General features: G+C 32.6%; 2 protein-coding genes and 1 long non-coding RNA gene across 7 annotated transcripts; all 3 read left to right on the forward strand.

The window, feature by feature from the left end:
- The first annotated feature begins 1,818 nt into the window (after positions 1 to 1,818).
- On the forward strand, positions 1,819 to 3,349 carry LOC144551791 (uncharacterized). Of its 2 annotated transcripts, none has more exons than XR_013510870.1 (3): positions 1,819 to 2,086; positions 2,791 to 2,915; positions 3,068 to 3,349. It is a non-coding gene; the product is annotated as an uncharacterized LOC144551791 (long non-coding RNA). The 2 variants fall into 2 exon arrangements; XR_013510871.1 differs by having other exon boundaries at positions 2,796 to 2,915.
- A 1,556-nt stretch (positions 3,350 to 4,905) lies between these two features.
- Positions 4,906 to 8,280, forward strand: LOC144551919 (mitochondrial outer membrane protein porin 5-like). 3 transcript variants are annotated; one of them, XM_078300024.1, is made up of 7 exons: positions 4,906 to 5,027; positions 5,154 to 5,221; positions 5,847 to 5,957; positions 6,236 to 6,325; positions 6,471 to 6,685; positions 7,203 to 7,441; positions 7,992 to 8,280. In XM_078300024.1, exons 1-7 carry the CDS (start codon positions 4,982 to 4,984, stop codon positions 8,000 to 8,002), a joined length of 780 nt encoding a protein of 259 aa, XP_078156150.1. In that variant the 5' UTR covers positions 4,906 to 4,981; the 3' UTR covers positions 8,003 to 8,280. The 3 variants fall into 3 exon arrangements, with proteins under 3 accessions (XP_078156150.1, XP_078156149.1, XP_078156148.1); XM_078300023.1 differs by lacking the exon at positions 7,992 to 8,280 and adding an exon at positions 7,771 to 7,952; XM_078300022.1 differs by lacking the exon at positions 7,992 to 8,280 and having other exon boundaries at positions 7,203 to 7,688.
- Positions 8,281 to 17,104: 8,824 nt separating this feature from the next.
- On the forward strand, positions 17,105 to 22,170 carry LOC144551217 (Phototropic-responsive NPH3 family protein). 2 transcript variants are annotated; one of them, XM_078299099.1, is made up of 4 exons: positions 17,105 to 17,537; positions 17,861 to 17,930; positions 20,244 to 20,755; positions 21,221 to 22,170. In XM_078299099.1, the coding sequence occupies exons 1-4, from the start codon at positions 17,436 to 17,438 to the stop codon at positions 21,836 to 21,838; spliced, it is 1,302 nt and encodes a 433-aa protein (XP_078155225.1). In that variant the 5' UTR covers positions 17,105 to 17,435; the 3' UTR covers positions 21,839 to 22,170. The 2 variants fall into 2 exon arrangements, with proteins under 2 accessions (XP_078155225.1, XP_078155224.1); XM_078299098.1 differs by having other exon boundaries at positions 17,111 to 17,537; positions 20,237 to 20,755.
- Positions 22,171 to 23,200: the final 1,030 nt, after the last annotated feature.

A 23,200-nucleotide genomic window follows, 5' to 3' on the forward strand; every position in this document is an offset into this window, starting at 1 on the left:
GAGGGTCTTATTTTGTAGAAATTTCAAGTTTTAAGTCTGAAAAACTCAATTGTATTGCTTCTTCGATATGTTTTGTTATGTTAAAGCTGATAACGCTTGCACGTTAAGTATTGAGAGAATGGTTGGGTTTGCAAAGTTATTAGTATGTTATGGAAATAAATCAGCTGTTATTCCAAGGGAAATAGAGTGTTTCCGGAAATTTTTTTATAAACCATAAATAGAAAAACAATTTTTAGGGAACCAGCATGATTGTTTTTTTTTTTTGAAAAACCACAAAGACCGAGTGGAGCATTCGGTCTCCACTTTTTTTTTTCTCCAGACCGAATTCTCCACTCGGTCTCACCATTTTTTTCAATTTTTCACAGATTCGGCCACATAAGATCCGAATAATCCTTTTATGTATATGTATAGAGAGTGACTTAAAATTTTAAAATCCAAAAAGTCGATCCGAACCGTTCATCTTGTTTTCCATATTAATATGTGCTTGGAGATCAAATTTTACATTTTTCTGAATTTTTTTACTATTTATTAAGCCACTTTGAAAATTGTTGATCCAACGGTGGCTGCTAATTTTACTGTTTTGTTAAGCCACCGTTGGATCAACAATTTTCAAAGTGACTTAATAAATAGTAAAAAAATTCAGAAAAATATAAAATTTGGTCTCCAAGCACATATTAATATGGAAAACAAGATGAACGGTTCGGATCGACTTTTTGGATTTTGAAATTTCAAGTCACTCTCTATACATATACATAAAACATATGCCACACCGTTTGCCGCACGGAAAAGTTGAAAAAACAGTGAGACCGAGCGGAGCATTCGGTCTGGAGAAAAAAAAAAGTGGAGACCGAATGCTCCACTCGGTCTTTGTGGTTTTTCAAAAAAAAAAAACAATCATGCTGGTTCCCTCAAAATTATTTTTCTATTTATGGTTTATAAAAAAATCTCGTGTTTCCGTATGTTATGGAGACTTGTGGGATATTTTAGTAATAAAAAATAAATTAAAAAGTAAAGAGAAGGCGACAAATTTGTATGAGAGCATGAGGTGGCGGTCAATGCATGATACCTTTTGTCTTTTTTTGAAAATCGCATGATACCTTTTGTCGAGTAATAATTCAATGCATGATCCTTTCTTTAAAGTACAATACAAATATATATTCAAAAAAAAAAATACAATACAAATAGAAGAGGTTTCAAATTTCTTGTCATTTTTAAAAATTTAAATAACTCAAAGTTTTAAATTTAAAAGTTAAAATAAAATCGTTAGATGCGATCTATGTTATTTTCTCTATGTGTCCATAAAAAATTGTCACATTTTGATTTTGTTTTTATATAAATCAATAAGTTGAAAAATCAACGTCTAGAAATTATCCACATTAGTATACATTTTTACAAACTCAAGATGACAATCAAAACAAAGTTGAAATGTCATAATTTTTTACACATGCATAAATAAAATGATGTAGTTCATATCTAACGTTTTATTTTGACTTTTAAGATTTAAATTTTGAGTTATTAAAGTTTTTAAAAATATAGGCATGATAGAGACAAAAAATAGAGACATCTGAACCTACAAATATGTATTTGGATAGACAGAGAATAGAGCTATTCCCATAATAGCTCTACTATTCTCAGAACAGAGACATCCAAACGTGAAATTGAAATTAAGATTAGCGCAGGAACAGCTCTATTCTGCTATTCCACAGAAACGTTGGGTTAGCGAAAAACCGAACTTTCAGAGTTAGCGATATTAATAAAAAATTCGGACTGTTCAATATTTTATTCTATCTCTCCCAACCGTTGTCTCTCTCTCCCAAACAAAAACAGTTTTCTCTCAACAACGACAGAGTAGTGAAGGAAGCGCCACCTCTTTTCAGATCTCCGTCTTTGTGAGTGGAGATTGTCGGAATCAAATGCAAGATTGTCTTCTCGGTGTAACAAGGAGTTGATAGAGATTCATTTTGTTGATTTTGTTAAGGTGTGAAGACCGTGACCAAAGAATCGTACTTTGCCACTTGATTCTCAAGGGAAAACATTCAAATCCACGAAGAAAATCTAGCTAATCGAATAAATCTGTTTCGTACCGGTAAGTTTTTATTAATTTGTTGTTTTCTCCCCTTTTAGATATTGCTAGGGTTTTCTAATTTTATAACAAAATAAAGTTGTTTTCTAGTTTTTAACTTGTGCGATTTTAATTTGATTCTCAACAGCTATTTTGCTTGATTCATGTAAATTTGCTACTTCTCATTTTTAATTTGATTCTCAACAGCCAATGTTCGGTACCAGTACCTTTCTCATTTGTTCGATACCAGTACCTTTCTCATGTGTGCATGCCAATTTACTCTACCTTAATCTTTGTGTTTTTTAATTTTTTTAGTGGATAATCCTATTAACAGTAATTGAAATCAGGAATATAGCTATAGTAATTGTTCCTTTGTTAGTTTTGATTCTGATACCGAACGACGCAATGCCTGATTTTTCTTATAGCGTCTCCTTCAGGCACTGGTAACTGCCTGTTGGTACCAGTCAGTCTATGGTTACTACTGTCACCCTATAAGTCCTGTCACCCTCTAAGGATCCAAAAACCCTCTAATGGATTCAAAAGGTCCAGATTCAATTGAGGTTTGGAATTCATCTATGGTTTTTGGTATTTTTTCGCAAAACTTAATGTTCCTTTAAATATGTTTTTTGTGTTTTATGCAAGAAATAGTAGAAAATCTTTCTTCTTTGTCCATATCATATTGATGTCTTGATCAAGTAGCACTTGACAAATGTAGTAATAAAATTCAGAACAGATATCAAAGAAAAAGAAGAATTCTGACAAAGGAATATGCTCAGTCTCTGCACCGAGCTATGACCATGACTCTAAACCCCTTTGGTCACTGATCCAACTCTTAATCCTTCTTGTCTCCAAGGTACTAGTACAATATTTATTTTTGAACAAATTTGAAGTAAAATCAGGAAGGGTGCAAGAGTATGCATTGCAGTTTGATGCATAACATGATAAAAGTTAGTTGAACCATGCACTAATTAATTACAATTTTATTTTCTTGTATTAAATTTGCAGATTTACCAGGTTTCACCCGTAGTGTCTTTGAGCGGGACCATGCTTTAATTACTAATTACACCTGAAAGCCAAGTGTTCAGTCCTCTCCCTGATTGGTAATATTTAATTAGTTAGCTATGATGATGTATTTTTGTATCACTTATTTTGAACCAATTATGCTAATTAAATTATATGAATTTAGAGGATTGTCAATTTATGCTACTGTGATTTATACTATTGTGAAATATTAATGTACGTATATCTAGAAATGTCACCAATTTATGTATTTGTGATTTGTGTAATTTATTTTGAAATTTGTTATTAAATAATAAAAAAATTATTTCGAAATTTAATTTGTGTGATTTATGTGATATTGTTTAATTAAATTTTAATTGTGATTAGATTAAAGTATTATTGAAAAATATGATGCTTCATATATATTTAACAAACTATTATAAATATAAAAGTTAGTTGAAAAAATAAAAACAAATAAATCATTATTATATTCCTTCCCTTCATTTACTATTCCTAACATACAATCCAAACAATATTCTACTAATCCGGAATAGCCATAGTTAGTGCTATTCTTGAATCCCTTGGGTTAGCACTATTCTCAATCACTAACCCAAAAATTGCTATTCTTGCACTAATCCTTGCACGTTCCAAACACACCCACGTTATGTTTGGATGTACTGAGAATAGCGAGAATAACGTTGTTCCGATCCATCCAAACATACTCAATTGCTATTCGGAACAGTGAGAATAGCGTTGTTCCGCTATTCCTATAAAAAGTCGAAATAACAATTGGTGCTCTCTCAAATGTTCAATTCCTCCATTGCTATTCTAAATGTTCAATCCAAACAACATTTTCGCTATTCCGAATAGCACCACATCAACACTATTCTCACACTCTTTCAAAAACCACTATTCTCATATACTATTCTCAAATAGTAGCTATTCTAGAGTGCATCCAAAGATAAAAAATAGTTGCTAACTTAATTTATCATTAATGTTGTAACAAAAATGACTGTTTATATCGATTAGTCGTAGGCGGCGATCAAATTGTTACGGATTTTTTCGACTAATCAGTCAATTATTTTAAATTATAACCGATTATTTTCAATTAATTATTTAACAGTACCATGTCAGTCCGACGAACACATACCATTGTTACAACACTGGAACTAACCCAAATACATATCAGCAGTTCAAAATAGTGCTAACTACTGTTCTTCTCCCGTCCAAACTCCAAACGCACTACGTGATGAATCCGTATCCTCTCCGGTATTGCAGAGGATTACCCTCACTTTACGGGTTGAGATTACATTTCAATCGGTTTGATATTCGGGCTGCAATAGAGGGCATTATATTTGGGCTTTGAAATTTGTGCCAAGTTAAAAAGAACGGTTCAGACCTAATAATTGTAAAAGATTCCCTTATCAGGTATTGGAGAGGATGTGAATTCCTACGTGATCAGTATAACTAACTAATCATATTTTAATTAGTAATTAGTCAAAAAAGCGCGAAAACTAATCAAGAAAGTCAAAACGTGGAGGTTAAGATTATTTAATTTCTCATATTTCTCTCTCCACCTCCCGCTGGACAGTACTATGTCCTAGCCCTTTCCTTTGAATTCTTTTCACCTAAAGTAACTCAAATTTTAATTTAGACCAGGACCATCGGATCTGTCTTAGCACGAACTTAAAGGAGATCCGTGCATTCCATCTTGGACCGAATCGTTCCGAGTTATAATCGGACGGTCCAAATATGAACTCAAAATAGGAGTTACTTCGGAGGATCTGGTTCTTTCTCAAGCCACAGAACACAAGACGACAATCTCCCTTAAAAATTGAAACAGCTGAAGCTCAGATTTCTCGCAAAAAAGACAAAATAAAAAGTGAAATTAAGTTACCGCTCTCTCTCTCGCGCAGTAAGATGAAGGGACCTGGTCTATTCTCAGATATTGGGAAGAAAGCGAAAGGTAAGATTTCCAGCCAAATCATGTAAGTGCGATTACTCGTAAGATCCTGTTAATTACTAGTAGTTCGTGTATAGTTTTTTTTTTCAGAATTTATTTACTCATTTAAGTGCGATTTTGTTTGAGCAGATCTGCTGACCAGGGACTACAGCTATGATCAGAGGGTGGCATTCTCTACTGTTACGACTTCTGGACTGGTAATTTTTATTCTTCTTCTCTTTCTAATTAATGTTTTTACTGAAAAGTCACACTTGAAGTAGTTTTGATCCATTTCAACTTGTTAATCAAGTAGTTTTTTTTTTGAGTTAAAATAAAGATCAAGCCTTTCAACTTTAAATATCTTTGCACATGTAATATTCTAATCGGATTTGAAACCTGTGATCTTCCACACTATGGGTATTGCCTTAGCCACTAAGTAGTTTAGACTTTAATTATAGTCTTTGCAATGGGCTAAGCATATTTGCATGATTATTTCCTCAATAATACAACTAAGAAATCATGTAGTAAGGCAGAGTTCATAGAAGGTTGTATCTTGTTGGTTACATAATAAGGAAACAGATCAGATTGTATATTTGTTATTCTCTCTCTTTTTTTTACTTTCATCTAAAATCATCACTTTGCATATATAAATTGGGTCAGAGCCAATAGCTGTAGTTGAAAACTTAAAATTTAATGATAGTATTTAAGTTATAACCTTTGTTTAAATGTGTGTACAAGCTTTATATCTCTATTTTGTCTAAAAAATATAAATTGATATTATGCTAAATTTTCTTTTTAAAAGGTCGTATAATTGGTATCTTAATCTTTTGTTAATTTTTACAGAGCCTAACAGCCACTTCCTTGAAGAAAGGAGCATCCTATCTACTTGACCTTGGTTCACAGTACAAATACAACAATGCCCTTATCGATATAAAATTCAACACAGATTCAAATGTATTCTCCTACTGATTTTGTAGATAAATTAACTTTTCTTTCCTTTTCTTTATGTTAATTTGATTGGTCTTACGGAATGCTGTCATGAAATCAGGAAAAAATTATATCCAAAAAATTCAAATTGCCATAAAAGATATGTTGACTGGTACAGTGGCATAGTTCTGGTACCGATATTAATGTACTGGTACTAGTCATCAACTACTTAACTGTGTAGTACTCGGTGTTGGAACCTTTGTGTTATTATAGCTAGAAGATTTTTTTTTTTTTTTTCTGTACAGGTCTATTGCACTTTAGTTCTCTCAGAAATCTTGCCGAACACTCAAGTTATTGCCTTAGCCAAATTTTCCGATTACAACGACTCTGGAAAGGTAATTTGTTTCAGTTTTTTTAAATCTGATTTTCAATTCATGTGAAGGACCCTAAGCCTCTATTGGCAGCACTGTTTCTTCCTTCGTTTGTGTTATTTTACTTCAGCCAATTAATTTGTTTGCTTTTAATTTTCTGATGGTGTAGTTGGAGGTGCAATACTTTCACCACCATGCAAGTCTTGCCGCATCGTTAGGTCTGGACCAATCATCTCCTGTTGTCGAGCTTTCTGGTACTCTAGGTACACATGGCATTGCATTTGGAGCTGAGGCTGGCTACAACATCTACACAGGGGATTTCACAAAATACAATGTTGGAATTGGCGCTTCGGGGAAGGAATACAATGCATCTGTTTCAATCTTGTAGGTTGTTTTTCTCATATTTTCATAGACATCTCCTGACAGAGAAGATCCTCTTTTGAAAATTATCTGCAAAAGGGTCCCAAGTTATCAAGATCCTCTTTCTTAAATTATCCTGCTTTTCTCATATTTTCATATACATCTCCTGATAGAGAAGATCCTCTTTTGTAAATTATCTGCAAAAGGGTCCCAAGTTATCAGGATTTAGCATTCAGTCCTTTAATATTTGGTTTTCTTTCAGCAGTAGTCAAGAAATAAACTGGCCTTAATAGAAATTTACCGACCACCATGTTTCGAGACAAACTAATCAAAGCTATATGAAAAGAGCCTGGTTATGGAGTTATCTTTATTTCCCATTCAATTGCATCTGAAGCGTTAAGCATACAACTATTGGTACGGACCTGTTTCCAAAACAGCAGTTGTTTCTATTATTAGGTAATTTTTTATAATCCAGGGGCTATTTTCTTTGCAAATTTTTTGTTAATGAAATGTTATTTAAATATTTTTCACATCTTACCAGGGCTGACAAAGGAGACATAATTAAAGCTGCTTATGTGCACCATCTTGATGATAAGCAAAAGACCTCAGCCATGGCTGAGTTTGTGCGCAAGTTCTCTACGAATGAGAATACTTTTACTGTAGGTGGGTTATATTCAATTGACCCACAAACCACAGTCAAGACCCGGCTAAACAACTCAGGCAAAATGGCAGCTTTGATTCAGCATGAAATAAAGCCAAATTCTTTTCTCACTATCTCTGGTGAGTTTGATACGAAGAAACCTGATATGTCGCCTAGATTTGGATTGGCACTTTTACTTAAGCCGTGAATAAATTTAAAAGATACCTCTGCTTTTTGAATAGAATAGAAAACTTAAATTGCTCTTCTGTTCATTTTTCAGTTTGTAGGTTAGCTTCTAGAATATTTTTCAGTTTATGGTGTTATTTCTTTATGTTTGTTGGTTAGCTTCTAGAATATTCGCAATATAGATGATTGTTTCTGTTTCCATTTCTTGATTTGGCATCTCAAGTGGCCGCCAAGTATTTTGAAAAATAAGATCAGTTTCTGCCTTTTCTGGTATTTTTTGTAGAGATACTTCTCAAGCTTCCACTGAGTAGTTGTAAAAGGAAGTAGAGGACAAGGAGGCGTAAGCCCTCCTGTAAATTGAATTTTTCTCATTTTTGTCTTTTAAAATATATAATTTTTGCAAAAAATAATATTATTTGCCTCTTCATAAAAAGAAATTGCAAGATATTTGCTTATTTGGTCTTCAATCTCACTTTTCTGAATTCTTTCTTGTTTCTCAAGCAGCTACCGATTAGTTTGAAAAGTATTATCAGTTGATTTGGGATCTCAAGCTTCCCCCAGAGTAGTTTGAAAAGTAATACAGTTTGAAAGTTGGAGGATTATGAAGTGTTGTTATTTTCTGTTTCTTCTACTTTGTTGATTAATTTTATGCTATAGATTTTTTTTTTTTTCTTTTTTTGCATTTGGAACCGTAGAAATTGTGAATATCTACAGGTATTAAAATATCAGAAGAGATAAATCTGAGTTTAACATTCCAAAAAAGGAGTTTGAAGAGTCAACAATATCCAGAAAGTATCGTGTTGATAATGTATACTAGAACTATCTTGGACTCTTTGCCTAAAAAGTATAATGTGTTTAAAAAAATTAAATTAAGACAAATACTATCAAGTAAAATATTACATAAATAATCATTTAAAAATTTAAATAATTATTACACAATGACGTAATTAACTTCATACATTAAATTACGTATTCCTCATAATGGATGAACGTATATTAATAAAAATTTAAATAATTTTCAGAAATTTAATTAAGTCTGACGTGATTAATAGTTGATCCAATGATAAAAAATATTTGATGATTTGATATGTTTCAGATATCTTCAAACTCAATCAGTTGTATGGAGTATAGATTTAAACTACTTTGGAAAAAGAACAAGAATAAATCAATCATTAAAGTTCTGGTGAAACAAGTAAGATGGAGAGATTTTGTTCCCAAGCCTAACCATTATCAAAATCAAATTTAATTCCCAAAAAAAAGGACGAGTTTAAAATGTTATTATTAGTTTATCTGGACTTGACAATTAGTATTGTCCATTCTTGTTATTGTGCTCATTAGAGACCTTGTATGCCAGTAAACATGTCGGTAAGTTCAGTAGTTAGAGTTTGTTTTAGAAAAAATTTCAACAGATAATTTTGGATTAGTTGTAATTCTTATTTTAAAATTTGCATGAAAATCTGCATAGACGGCAACATATATATAGTATGCGGTAGTCTTTTGCATTCTGCATGAAAACTGTATTTAAAAATATTGTTTTTTTTTCGAGAGTTAGTGAAAAAAAAAATATTGTTTATTTAGAGTATGTTCCAGACAAAAAGAAAAATGAGGGTTGATCGGACTCTATTTGTTCAAAACGTTCGATTATCAAGGGCTAGAGGGGAGAGGAAGATTGTCACACCCAAGGACAACCCGTCACGTATTTCTACATAAAGCGTATGCACATCACATACATTATCAATAACAATATATAAAGCCACATTTATTTTATAATCAAATTAGTTTAACAAACAATCATGGCGGACATGGCTAGTAACACAAGCACTGCCATGCCTACTCAATGTATCAATTATTGAATTATGGAAACAAAAACTAAACAACATGTGACAATTTATCAATCACGGGTCTTCCCGCTTAGTCTCACTCTTGTCCTTGCTCGAATCCTTCCTCTTCATTACCTGGAACCCACATAAAAGTGGAACGGGTGAGAGATCGAACCTTCTCTCAGTGCGGGATTTAGTTCCAGCCCAGAGCTTATAAAACCTTTACTTATATTCACAAATATGAAAATACATAAATAAAATGCGTATGCTTCTTCTAATGCAATGCATATCTTATCGTTACTTCATTCATTTACTTTCAAAAATATGTTAATCTTGTTCGTTTGCCTCACTAACGGTGAATTCATATGCTGCTAGGTCTTGGCGTGATAGGACCGCTTTCGCCTACAATCATATCTATGAAAGGACCGCTTGCGCCTACGATCATGTCCGTGAAGGGACCGCGTCAGCCTACAATCACATCCGTGACAGGACCGCTTTCGCCTGCAGTCACGATAACGAGAGGTCCAGTCGAACACTAGACCCAATGTATACATCCCAATATGCAAGCATATTGGCCCCTGTTCAATTACCATATTTATTCCTTTTCAAAACACATTTATTCAATCACACAATTTATGCCATGCTCAACACATCCTATTCATGCAAGTCCATTAGTCAATAAATGAATCCTATCATTTCATGCAAATTATTTCTGTCTACTCAAGTCATATGAATGGTTCGAAAACAACATGCATAAATCCAACTAATGCCATAATAATAAACATTTGAATGACAATAAGGAAGTAAAATAGTTTTATAAAGTCTTGAAAATCCGCACCTTAAATCTAAATAGGTTCCTAGTCGTCTCTTACGTCTCTTAAATCTTCAAACGTGGAACCTAGTGAATACACATATCTCTATTTAGAAATGTTTACTTGTTGTCATATCCTAAAATTTCTTAATACTCTCTTTTATATATTAATATGTTTATTAATTCCAGTTCTTAATTTCACTTAATTTTTAACTAATTAAATATATAGCCAATTCGAGACTCTAAATCGTAATATAAATTTATCATAGGACAAAATTAGTATGACTATTTGCGGGGATTTACTTTTAAATTAGGAATTTCTTAAATTTATATTTGCTGAATCTATTTTGAAAACCAAGATTTATATATTTTATATTTTCTGAAAAATAGTTTCTAAGTCTATAAAAATAGTAGTGAGTAATTATAGATATTAAGTATTTACTTTAGAAATATAATTCAAAGATAACTCTACTTTAGACATCGTTATGTATATAAATACATATCAAAATATCTTATTTGTTTTATTCCATAATAAAAGTGGTTATGAAATTATCAAAATGTTAATAATGACAACCAGTGGGTTTAGTCGTTTAGACGAATCCCTACCTATAGTTATCAAATACAAACAAAGTATACAAAATAATCCGTCTTTGAAATTAGATTGATTAGTTGATGAAAGAAACAAGTTATAATCAATTTTGTATGAAACTATATATTTAGAAGTAAAGATTAAATTAAAAAGAATAATTATTGGTTTTATTATACTAAATAATTTATTATAAATATATAGGTATCAACCAGGCTTCTAAATAGCTAGCTATAGCGGCGCTATAGCTACGCTATAGCTTTTCCGGACCATAAACGCTAAGCTATAAGAGAAAATTGCGCTAACTCAGCTACGACCGCTATAGCTATAATAGCTGACCGCTATTACCGCTATATGAGACCCGCTATAGCTACCGCTATGCCACATGGTTTTTTTTTTTGCAATTTATATGGACTTCTGTACTTCTATTCTTATTTCTAATGCTACATGGTCTTCTACGATAAGTATACTAAACCAAACTATATGCTTCTATTTTTATTTGTGATTTATTCTATCATTCTATATCGAGAAATATTCAAATACTAATTATTCATTTTGATTACTCTTTTTATAGTATTCGTTTGTAAAATTATTATCCTTCGTTTCAATTGAAAGCTGATTTTGATTATTATTATAATTATAAAATGTTTAAATATGTATATTGACTTCATTTACCTTATAAAATTAATTGCTCTTTGTCTATTATAATATGTAATACCATGAAGTATAAACTATTAAATAATGTTACTTTTTAGATTTTTTTCATTCTTATTTGCGTAATTGATAAAAAGTATAGACTTAGATTAGTTGTCATTTAGTTGTTACATCAATTCTCTAATATTGATTATGTTGATAATTAGTAGAAATATAGAATATAAAGTTTGAAAAGGGAAAATCGCTATGTGCGATAGCTTTCGCTATAGCTACGCTATTCGCAATAGCTTTTTTTTTTGGTCTCCCCGCTATGCCGCTATAATCGCTATTTAGAACCTTGGTATCAACTACAAAAATATAAATCATAATCTGATTTTGAAATCAGATCTTGATAACTTGATGCAAGGAACAAGTTATAAATATATATATAAAGAAAAGCAATCATAAACTCTTACATCTAAGAACAATACTTTATTCTAATCAACATCTATTTATTGAAATTTATACAAAAATTATAAATAATAAATCATAATTTTAGAGTACCTTAATTAAAGCAGAAAATTTCAGACCATAGAGGGAAACGTCCATCCAATTTCGAATTGGTAAGATTTTGGATTTTTCCTTGGCTTGGCTGTGAAGGAACAAGAGAGATTGACAGAAAATGGTTTTTGAACAGAGAGAGCGGAGGTGAGCAATTTAAACAGGAGAGGGATGGGACGGTTTGGGCAGGTGGTGCGGTGATTTAATTTAATTGGATCGTGGGTTTTATCAGAGCAATGATTTAGGAGTTATATTTGGTATAAGATTGAATATTTGGATGGATTTACAATATTTCCTAATGAGGTGTATATATAACTATTGTGTGGCTCTGTAAGCCGTGAGTATAGCATTCGATTTATTTCTATACATATGGTATGCTTAATGAGGTGTATTTATATAGTTTATATTTCTATATAACATTGTGAGGTATATTTATAAATGAGTTGTACAATCTGTCTATTTTGTTTTGTAAATTTATAATTTTCTGATATACATAACATTGTTCAAAGTAAATGAAAATTGTCTTATTTCCTTTATATTTTATTTATGTATACTGTATATACGATAAAATTGTTTTCTATATATGTTTGTCTTTATTTTGTATTTGTTTGTACTTTGTAACTTAATTTAGTATTTCAACCACATGACATGTATCTATTAGGAAATAAAATTCATATTGAGTTGTATCTATATTTATTCTTTAATTCACGATGCGTTACATTATTCCCCTCTTAAAAAAAATTTTGTTCTCAAAATTCAAATATTAAATTGTAATTACTTTTACTAAATGTGACTAAATGCTATTTTTTAATTTACGAGGCGTTACAAAGATATAGGAGGTAAACCCTATATACAAAATATTCAAATTTTATAATCTCTAAATCGAAGTGTGGAGAAATTTAACCGTTTACTTTATCATTTATCATTTTTCTTGTGGAGCACAATTTTAGGGGATTTAAATTTCACCTCCCCTATCCCACCCACACACACGAGTTTGTATCTCATAGATGCAATTTATATAAATGGGTGACTCAGATTAATTCTAACCATGTCAAACTCAATTCGGTAACTATAGATACCATAAGAGACCTGTTTTGAAATTCGTATAGAATTAGAAACACGGTTCAGATTAATTATTGCACCTCAGCTACCTGGAGATCCAAATTTCAAACACACGCCGCCTTCAAGAAAAAATGTACGGTTTTTCTATGTGAAATTACCATGTGAAATTGATGCACAAACCAATGTGCACAGTTAAAAAGGGGAGGAATTAAACGTAATTGACACTTTTTAGTCTTGACAAATGACAAAGGGCTCATGAAACAAAAAAATTAAAAATTGAATAATGTGAGCGGTGTGCACTGCCTTAATAAAGATTTTAAATGAGCAATTTTTTTTTTTTTTTAATAAAAGATAAAAGTCTGTTTCATACTTTTATTGGATGAAATTTAGAAATCTTACACAATGAGCATAGATCATCCCTTTGAAATAATTAGGTATACCTAACTTCAAAATAAACCATAGATTCTGTGCATCACAAGCACCAAAATAACAATTTGGAATAATCATAAAAGCAAATCCTAACAACTAAGCCATATCAGGGCTATAGTTATAAAACATAGTCCAATATATAATCTCAGAATAGAATCTCTATTTTGGGCCATCAGAAATCTATTTCACCAGCTGCACCTCTTCAGGATCAGCAACTTGCAAATGAACCTCATCTAAATTCTTAGGAATTCAGTTGTTGGCTTTCTCCCTGATATTCATAGATAATTATCATGTCCAATAGACAATAATGGAGATAATAGTGAAAATCACAAATCTACAGGAATGGACAGGAGAACTATTAAAACACTTATTTCGTTGTTTTCAAATATCTCAAATGGCAGCATTGACTACAACTAGGAGTGTAATACTTATTCTATTTAATCAAAACCTTTGACAGCTTTTGCCAAATTATAAAAATAAAATAAAAAAAGGAGTGTAAGTGCAAATTGTACAACATCTTCAATAGAGTGCCAATGTTGAAAATAGTTTTGGCATTGGCCCATATAAAATCAAATTTGTTTAGCAAAGTAGTAATAGAAAAAAAGGTGATCAGTGTCTTCGGGGCAATGACAAAATTGACAAGTAGCATCCTCTTGCAGTCCTTTTTCTAAAGATTAAGCTTGATGAGAATTTTATTTTTACTTATCAGCCACATGAAAGCTAAATTTTTTACCACAGCATAGGCTTAATAGGTTGTTCACCCCTGAAATTTTAAAATTCATAAAAAGATCTAACTGTTTATTTTCCTGATGTTTTTCATTCTCATATGTTTTTATCTTGAACATGTGTAAAGGACAATAATTTTCAAAACAAAATGCTATTCTTGTGTCAGAATACCACCAAGGGTTCGCCCAAATCTAATACAAATCTCTTGTGAGGCAACTATCTCCTGCATTGTGACATTAGGGATAATATAGAGGTCAAATAATTGTCAGAGGGCAGTGTTGATACTAGAGATCACGCCAAATATGTTTAATGGACATCGTACCCAAATATGTTTGATTCTCATTCGGAACCGTTCTAGTCGTTTCATAATTCGTATGAATCAAGAGGAGGGTTCAAATGCCTCTATCTTTTAAAATTTTAATAACTCAAAATTTAAAATTTAAAAGTTAAATTAAAACCGTTAGGTATGATCTACATCATTTTATCTATGCACGGATAAAAATTATGACATTTTAATTTTGTTTTGATTGTCATCAAGATCTTGTAAAAAACGTACTAATGTGAATAATTTCTAGACATTAATTTTTCAACTTATTGATTCACATAAAACAAAATTAAAATGTGATAATTTTTTATGAGCACATAAATAAAATAATATAGATTACATCTAACGGTTTTATTTTGACTTTTAAGTTTCAAATTTTGAGTTATTAAAATTTTTAAAAATAGAAATACGATAAAGACACTAAAGATGAGGCATTTGAACCGTCATTCAAATATATACGGATAGTAAAACAAATCTGACAGTGCCAAACAAGTATCAAATCAATTGGATCTGATACCAATCGAACGGGTCCCGCTTCTGTTTTGATTATATACCGTGCGCCGTCAAAACTGCTCAATTAAAATCTTTAGCCCCTAGCCAAAGGAGTCTGTATCCCCTCAGGTACCTGAGGTACACTTTCAAAACATGGACGGCCCAGATTAATTCAGCTGGGCCAAACTCAATCCGGAGCTAATTGGGACTTAGGAGGTATGCTTTGAGATTCGTGCCACATGAAAAAAACGGTCCAGATACGGTTTCTAGCCAAAGGGCAGTTTACCGAAAAAAAAAAGAAAGAAATTTACCCCCTCGTTTCTCCGAGAGAGGAGCAATAGGATAATGGATAATAATTTGGGCCAGGTTAGCTGGCACAAATTTTGGGCTTCAAAAGCGACACTCTTTCTGATGACTGATGAGAAATGAAAGGGCTGTTTTGGGCCATAATCGGTTGGGCTTATTTTATGGATGAGGAGCACCGTATCCCCTTAATCAACCAGGCCCTTTAACTTGCAATGTAAATAACATCGTCGAACACCTTGAAGTATGGGTGCAAACGGGTTGGATATTATCCGACCGTATCCGACTCTGTATCCGAAAATTTAATATGAATATCTGATATCCGATATCTGAATATCCGTGCGAATACGAATATAGATATGATTTTGAATTTTAATTATCCATATCCGAATAGTATATTATATATTATCCAAATCCAAACGGTCGATCCGAACCGTTCATTGTTTAATCCATATTGAAATGTGCTTGGAGACCAAATTTTACATTTTTTGGAATTTTTTTACTATTTATTAAGCATTTTTGAAACCGCTGTTTTCCAGTGGTGCAGAATTTTAATAAAAACAGCGATTTTGAAACCATCTTAATAAATAGCAAAAAAATTCCAAAAAATGTAAAATTTGGTCTCCAAGCACATTTCAATATGGATTAAACAATGAACGGTTCGGATCGACCGTTTGGATTTTGAAAACTTGAATATTGAGCCGTAGCACGGGAGGCCACTATGCTATCCATAGCACCCCAGCCTAACTCTATATAGTTTAATTTATATTATGAAAAAAATTATGTTATTTACTATTATAAAAAGTGGATATCCGTATCCGTATCCAGTTAATATCTGATCCGTATTCATATCCGTATCCGTCTAATAACTAATCTGGATCTGAAAAATAAAAACGAATACGGATATGGTTTTACCACTATCCGATCTGTTTGCACCCCTACCTCGAAGCGGTTTTACTTGGAAGCTTAGACTAAAAGAAACATTAATTAATGGCATTTAATCACAACGCCTCTGGGAAAGGGAAACCACGAGGTACAAAACGTAAAACATGATTTAAGACGCTTAGAATGGAAGGGACTTCATGACTTAATTTCCTCTTCTGCTAGACTGCTACCATATATGACCACTATTTATGCATGAGAAATGAATATTTCTCCTCGAAAATCCGTAAGTTAAAAGACAAGATATATATATTTTTGGTTTTTAATGAAGAGTAAGTAAATCATTTATCATTTATAAATTTTTTTAAAGGTTATGCCGTTCACAAGTGTATTGATAGAAATAGAGTTATTTACAATTTTACATGGTCCTAATTACTAATTTACATTTGCCTCTCGCATTTTCCTTGGACTATTTGCTAAATAGTGCCACTAATAGAAAAAAGAATATATTGGGTAAATTTGTGAGTTTTTGGAATTTAGAATGACTAATATGATATTATGAATTTTACAGAGAAAAATACATAATTTGGAAGTTTTTGAGGGTACACATGAAATTCCTCATAAAATCATATAATGGTCCACTTGAAAGATAATACAAATGAAGTATTTTCTTAATTCAAAAAGCAAGCAATATAATTTTGATCTATAGCATACTACGCATGTGTAGTATGACAAAAGAGGAGAATTTATGAAAATCATGGACACAAAGTACAAATTAAAGTCTTAGGAGAATATTTATTTACCCTGCGGCAATAGATGTAAGATGTTTCCAATAAATAAACGAGCAAACCGGGACCATATCTTTAAAACAAAAGTAAAATGGAATGATAATAGGGGAAATAGGACTATTAACTAATAAGAAAAGATTGACATATAAAATCTCTGCGTTTAAGAGCCCTAAAATTGCCAACCCATCCAAAAAGACAAAATATACAAAAATTATTAAAGCTCTGAGTAACCTTACTGTAACAGATAGAGATTGGAGGTGCTCTCCTTTAATGCTTCACATGCATGCATTGATTGCTTCCCCCTCATTTAAACTCTAATTCCAATTGACAGGTACAATATCACTGCTTCTTCCTCTTGAGGAGGAGAGGAGAAGAAAAAGAATTCGAATTGAAAGGTGAAAACCAGAGCTCAAGAGCATCTTCCTAAAAAAAAAAAGTAAAAAAAAAAAAGAAATGGAGGTGAGAACTTGGCAAGAATTGGGGGTGGTAGATACTATATATGAAGAAGATCAAGAAGAAGATGAAGAGGCATGTTTCAATTCGCTTTCTCTTTCTTCGTCTGCTGTAGGATCGCCAAACAACCGCTCGGATTTGTCACCTCCTTCAACTCTTCGGGGAATTGTCGAAGCATGGTATGTCAATTCTTATCTGCTGCTAGACCTCTACCATTCCTTTTTTATTTTACTATTTTTTAGAGGTGTTTTGTGTTCAAAGTCTATTTCATCATGTTAGTTTAATTTACCAGTAATTGCACTTGAACTACCTTTAAATGTTTTTATATCTATTTTTAAATAAGATTGCTCTGTTTGATCAAACTAAAACAAATTTGTTTCTTTTCTAATAAAGGTAGAGAGAATTTTTGGAATACAGTGTTAGCTTATTTCATAAGTTCTTTGGTTTTGCATTTTTCTTATCTATATTTTTTTGAGAGAATTCTTATCTATATTTTGATAAGGTCACGGGAGAAAGGATGTCGACCGGATGTTATCGTAAGAGTTCAGGATCAGTGCTTTCGCTTACACAAGGTACGTTTAATTGATTATAGACTAGTAAAATAATTCTCTGTCTAGAATTATTTTTGTTATTTTTTTTTATTATGCTTTCCGGGAAAAATATCCTACATTATTACTTATCAATAATACAAGAGATGTATTTTCAAAGTTCAAACGAGTACATTGATTCAGAGATAATTAACCTGTTTACATTTACCCATTAATATAGGCCGATTTACCATCCAATAATTCACCATGAATTTACCAAAGCCAATGCTGGCACTCACAAATTTACCTGAAACTACCAGTATAAATGAGTACATTAATCAGAAATAATTAATTTGTATTCATCTACCAATTATTATAGACCCATTTATCCACCAATAATTCACCTCAAACTTAACAAAACCATTGCTAGGGTATTTACAAATGTACCTAAAACTAGCTACCAGTGTAAGGTATATATCAGTAGCCAGTAACCACAACAATTTAATCCAAAAATGGCTGTTTGTACAAAACTGAATCAAACCTGATTGTGCACCTACATTCCTCTTTCTCAATATGCACATGCAATGAATAAATCTGTAACCGTATGCATAACACGGTGGAATTACTAGTTTCCTTGCCGATCTGTATTTATTTTTTGTGTTTAATTTACATTGGGGATAGCACGGGATTCAACTTTCAGACACAAAATCAGGGAATTGGCAGATCTGGCATCTAGCAAGTAGCAATCCATCCAAGGTCACTGTTAGGCTGTTAGCCTTAAAAATCCTATAGTTTGATTCCTAGGTCTCATATCTGTTGCTTTTACAATATAGCCACCTATGTTGCGAGTCACTTCGACATGGCCCCGATTTATACGGTGTCCATATAGTTATCGTTTATAGATAATAAACATTACCACTTTGTGGGTTGAAAAAGTATACTAAATCAAGATTTCTTTTTGAGGTTTTATAAATTTTAAGAAGATAATTCAGATGCCTTCATTTTTTTTGGTCTTATTATACCTCTATATTTAGAACTCAATAATTTACAATTTCAAACTTAAATGTAAAAAATAAACCATTATAAATTATCTGTATTATTTTCTTTATGCACACGTAAAAGATCATAATATTTTGATTTTGTTTTTATTAGTATCAAAAACTTCTAAAAATACATCAATGTGGATAAATTTTGGACATTGATTTTCCAATTTATTAATTCATATAAAACTAAAATCGAAAAGTGATTTTTTTAATGTGCATGTAAAGAAAATAATATAGATTACCACATCTAGCAGTTTTATTTTGATATATAAATTTTAAAATTTTTATTATAAGAAACTTAATAAGTGAAGATATTTGAATCCTACTCAAATTTTAAATAGTGTAGTTTATAGTTTAATATTTTGAATATAAAGGGCAATGACTCGTCACACGAAAACTAAAAATAAGGAAAATTAATATGGAATTTGAGCTGTGCTTTTTGATCTGGTCCCAAAAAGGACAGGAGGCTGTTTTCCCCACAGACACAGACACCAGTGCTCTGGTTGTATTTCTTGGCTCTCATTGATTATAGTTCCTGTATAACATTTAATTTCCCTCCATGTCCTTTTCTCTTCTTTCAACTTATTGCCATTTTCGGTTTAATTTTTGTTTATGTTTTCCACCTTTTCATCCATTTATCATGGTAACTCTCTACCTAGTAACGGGACCTCATTTATGTCCATGAAATCCATAGTAAATGCCTTCTTCCATTTACATTGACTGCTTGCTTTGAAACTCTTCAAATTATTTTTTTCCGTTTAGTCATGCAATTTTGTAGAGACAACCCTATAAAATTATAGTTTGAATATGCATGAAAATTTTCCCAGTGCTCATGATTTTGACGCACGAAAAAAAGGTTAGTTTTGTACATTTAAAGAGTGATTATACACGAATCTTAAAGCAAAAAAATAAAAGATGAACCGAGAGATGAGTGATTTTTCACATTAGCAACCCTCATTTCAGTATACATACAGTTAAAGTTTTGCTTAAAATAAAGAAAAAAAAAACTGATAATGTACAAATGTAAATGGGCACTCGAGAACTTATGCTATGGGAAGCCAACTGCTAGTAGGAGGCTAGTCGCAGGAAGAATGGGCACTCGAGATCAGGCCAGATCATTTACTGTACTTTTGAGCATTGTTTTTACTAGTTGATGTAAAGCTTGAGACTGTGAGACTCCCGTGGGGAGATTGTAAATAACTTTTTCATTATTAATACATCGTCAGAAGGCTCCTTGCCAACTGACCTTCAAAAAAAAAAAAAAAAAGATAATGTACAAATGTGATCGTTTGTTCATCATATATTCAGGATCCAGTGATACATTGGTGTGGCTACTTGAAGCGCCGCTTAACAGATTCATCCGACATGACCATCGAACTTCCTTTGGGTCTAACAACCGATGCGTTTTTGCTTGTCATAATATCCTGCTACAATAAAGACATATCCTTAACTCCATCAAATCTCATCTTGGTCCGAGCTGCAGTGCAGTGGCTCGAGATATCAAATAACGACTCGAGCACCACACCTTTTCTGACAACCCTTATCGAGGATTATTTCTTCCAGGAGGTGGCAACAGAATCAGCCCGGACAATTGAGGTTCTGAGATCATGTGCGAAATTATTTGGAGGCGAGGTGTCGACGCCGGCTGTGGCACTTTTTGTAAGGTGTGTTGAGGTTTTGGCTGGATCGGTTGGAGCAGGAGATGAGTGGCTCGATGATGTGACAGCATTACCCGTTGAGGATATGCAAGCTGTCGCAGAGGAGATGCACGAGCGTTCGTTGCATGATCACGATTTGCTCTACCGAATTGTCGACCACTACCTTGAGGTGAGTTCTAAACTTTACTTTCTTGTTTGCTGAATAATGTGATCATAAGATTTTTGTTATTTTTCAAATTTCCTTCTATATCTTTCGAGTATTTTACCCGTTAGAATACAAAATAATATTGGATCTAGGCTATAAATTTTTAATTGATTGATTTGACCACTTTTTGAAAAACTCTTAAGGGCCAGAACCTAACATGGGCCAAAAAAGCCCATTATCAGCCCATTTTTCGTCTTTAATTAGCCTTTTAGCTCTCGATTTTGAGTCCCCTGTATTGGGGCTACATTGATTTGATTACTCGTTGTTAAATCAAGTGCAAAAAAAATAGACAAATAATACTACAACGAAATAGCATCCTTCTTTTTTATTTTCTTTTCCCTCCTAGGAACTAAATGATTAAAGACTCTTGACATTTATCCTATCAAAAAGACTCTAACATACATCCCATTTAATTCAAATTGAAAATAGAACCACGAGGGTAAACTAAGTGAGGAGGATAAGGCGAGGCTATGCTACACCATCACTTGTGCGAGCCTCTCGCCGCCTCTATTCATGCACTTGGTACAAAACCCCCGCCTCCCCTTGCGTTTCATCGTTCAAGCAATGCTGCTCGACCAACTCCAATCCCACCACTCGCTCTTCCACCACCATCAACCTATCATCGCACCACAACTTAAGCCGTCACAGCCACAACAACCGCTCACAGCACCACCAGCACAAACACTCGGTGCGATTTTACAACGTGATGCTCTACTCAGGCAATCTGCGCACTTGCGTGCCTCCATGGAGGCTACGAGCTTTCGCATTGAGAGTCTCGAAAGAGAGATGGCTGGACTTAAGAGGTGTCTAAGACGATCTGAGGATACAGCACTGTCTCAGAGCTTTCGAACTGTAAGCGAATCTACTGCCAAGTCTGGTGGTGTAGAGGGGAAGGCGTTTTTTGGGACAAGATTGGTACGCGGGTTCAAGAGATTTTTCATGAAGGGTGGCGGGGCTTCGGCCGAGTGCCGTAGATTGGGTGTGATTGGCGACGCACCGGCCGGGCATAGGAGGAATCGATCTCTCAGTAGTGTAGAGATTGCTTGACTAGTTGTGCGGATCGATATCTTTAATTAGTTATGAATTGTTATATACAGCGGTGTGCTATTAGTCTGTTAGTTTTTTTTTTTTCATCTCACTCTCTTGTATTTAAAATTTTTATTAGATAAGTTTCAGGTGTCAAAATTTGGCTTCCTAACAAGTGGTAATGTGTGTAGTTTTTTATTTTTTTTGGTTTGTTTTTTCTTCTTCTGGTGTGTTTATTTTTCTGAAGCAATGTTGTTATTGTTGTGAGTGAAAATGTGTGTGAATATTAAGTCACCTTGTTTTCTGGCTATCTATTATCCTAAATTAATTGGATTTTCTGGCCGTTTACGTAACTAGGCAATTAAATGTTTGCAAGAATTAATTTGAATCTCTTTTTTTTTAAAATGTTTTTGTACCAATAATTCATGAGTAATGTAAATTAATGCAACCAAAATGTTTCAGAAAAAAATAGAAAAAGGCTGATAAATTATTTTTTATTGCATATATAGGAGAATGAAACTGTTATAAACAAATAACAATGTATTATCAATTAGGAGATCATTTATATGCAAAAAAAAGGTCATGCAATGTACCACAAATGCTCACTATCTTCATTGTACAATTATTAGTTTGCCAAATCATGTTTCATACTTTTATTTTGAGTAATTTTGATATTTGAATAGCACTATCTCTTTTGTTTTGCAATAGTAGTTGTACATAAGAGCATCTACATTCCTGAAATTCTTTGAGTTTCTAATCTGATGTAGCAGTTTCTAAACCAGTTTCAGGGATACAGATGAGTTTCTTATTTAGCAACTTTGCTCCAAAGTTTCTTAATAAGAAATCGTTTATAAACTCCGACGTGGCCAAATAATTCGCTGAAATTCTTTTCTCTTGTAATTTATTTGCTGATGTGGCAATTAAGAAACTCTAATTTTGAGTTTCAGGGATGTGAGGGTTTATAAACTTTCAGAGATAAAGTTTCTAAAAATTAGTTAACAGTTATTTAGAAACTCCAAGAATTTCAGGGATGTAGATGCTCTAAGGCGCCTTTGTGAAAGTCCCTTGCCAATCACATCTCACAATCAGAAAAATAGTGCTAAAGCCTAAAAGTATGCAAAGAAGGAAAAATAGAATGAAATAACGAATGAATGAATGAATTGCTGGAGTAAATATATTGACCGAGTAGTTTTTGCTTCGTGCAGCGCACGAGTCATATTCAACAATATTTTTTGCTCTAATGTATGTGCGCTGCATGAAGCAGAAACTGCATAGTCAATGTCTTTACCCGGAGACTATCGTTAAAGACAGTTGATATTAAATGCTGGGTCAAGAAGTTTTTTTTTTTCGTATTGTTTGGTATTTTCATAAACATCTGTGCAC

This window comes from Carex rostrata, chromosome 3, assembly GCF_964058835.1.
Source record: "Carex rostrata chromosome 3, lpCarRost1.2, whole genome shotgun sequence".
NCBI classification, from domain to species: domain Eukaryota; kingdom Viridiplantae; phylum Streptophyta; class Magnoliopsida; order Poales; family Cyperaceae; genus Carex; species Carex rostrata.

Coding starts and splice junctions, on each gene's coding strand:
- LOC144551919 (XM_078300022.1), top strand. CDS start 4,982: ATGAAGGGACCTGGTCTATTCTCAGATATTGGGAAGAAAGCGAAAG. Junction 5,028..5,153: donor TATTGGGAAGAAAGCGAAAG/GTAAGATTTCCA, acceptor TTGTTTGAGCAG/ATCTGCTGACCAGGGACTAC. Junction 5,222..5,846: donor CTGTTACGACTTCTGGACTG/GTAATTTTTATT, acceptor TAATTTTTACAG/AGCCTAACAGCCACTTCCTT.
- LOC144551217 (XM_078299098.1), top strand. CDS start 17,359: ATGGAGGTGAGAACTTGGCAAGAATTGGGGGTGGTAGATACTATATAT. Junction 17,538..17,860: donor CGGGGAATTGTCGAAGCATG/GTATGTCAATTC, acceptor TATTTTGATAAG/GTCACGGGAGAAAGGATGTC. Junction 17,931..20,236: donor AGTGCTTTCGCTTACACAAG/GTACGTTTAATT, acceptor TCATATATTCAG/GATCCAGTGATACATTGGTG.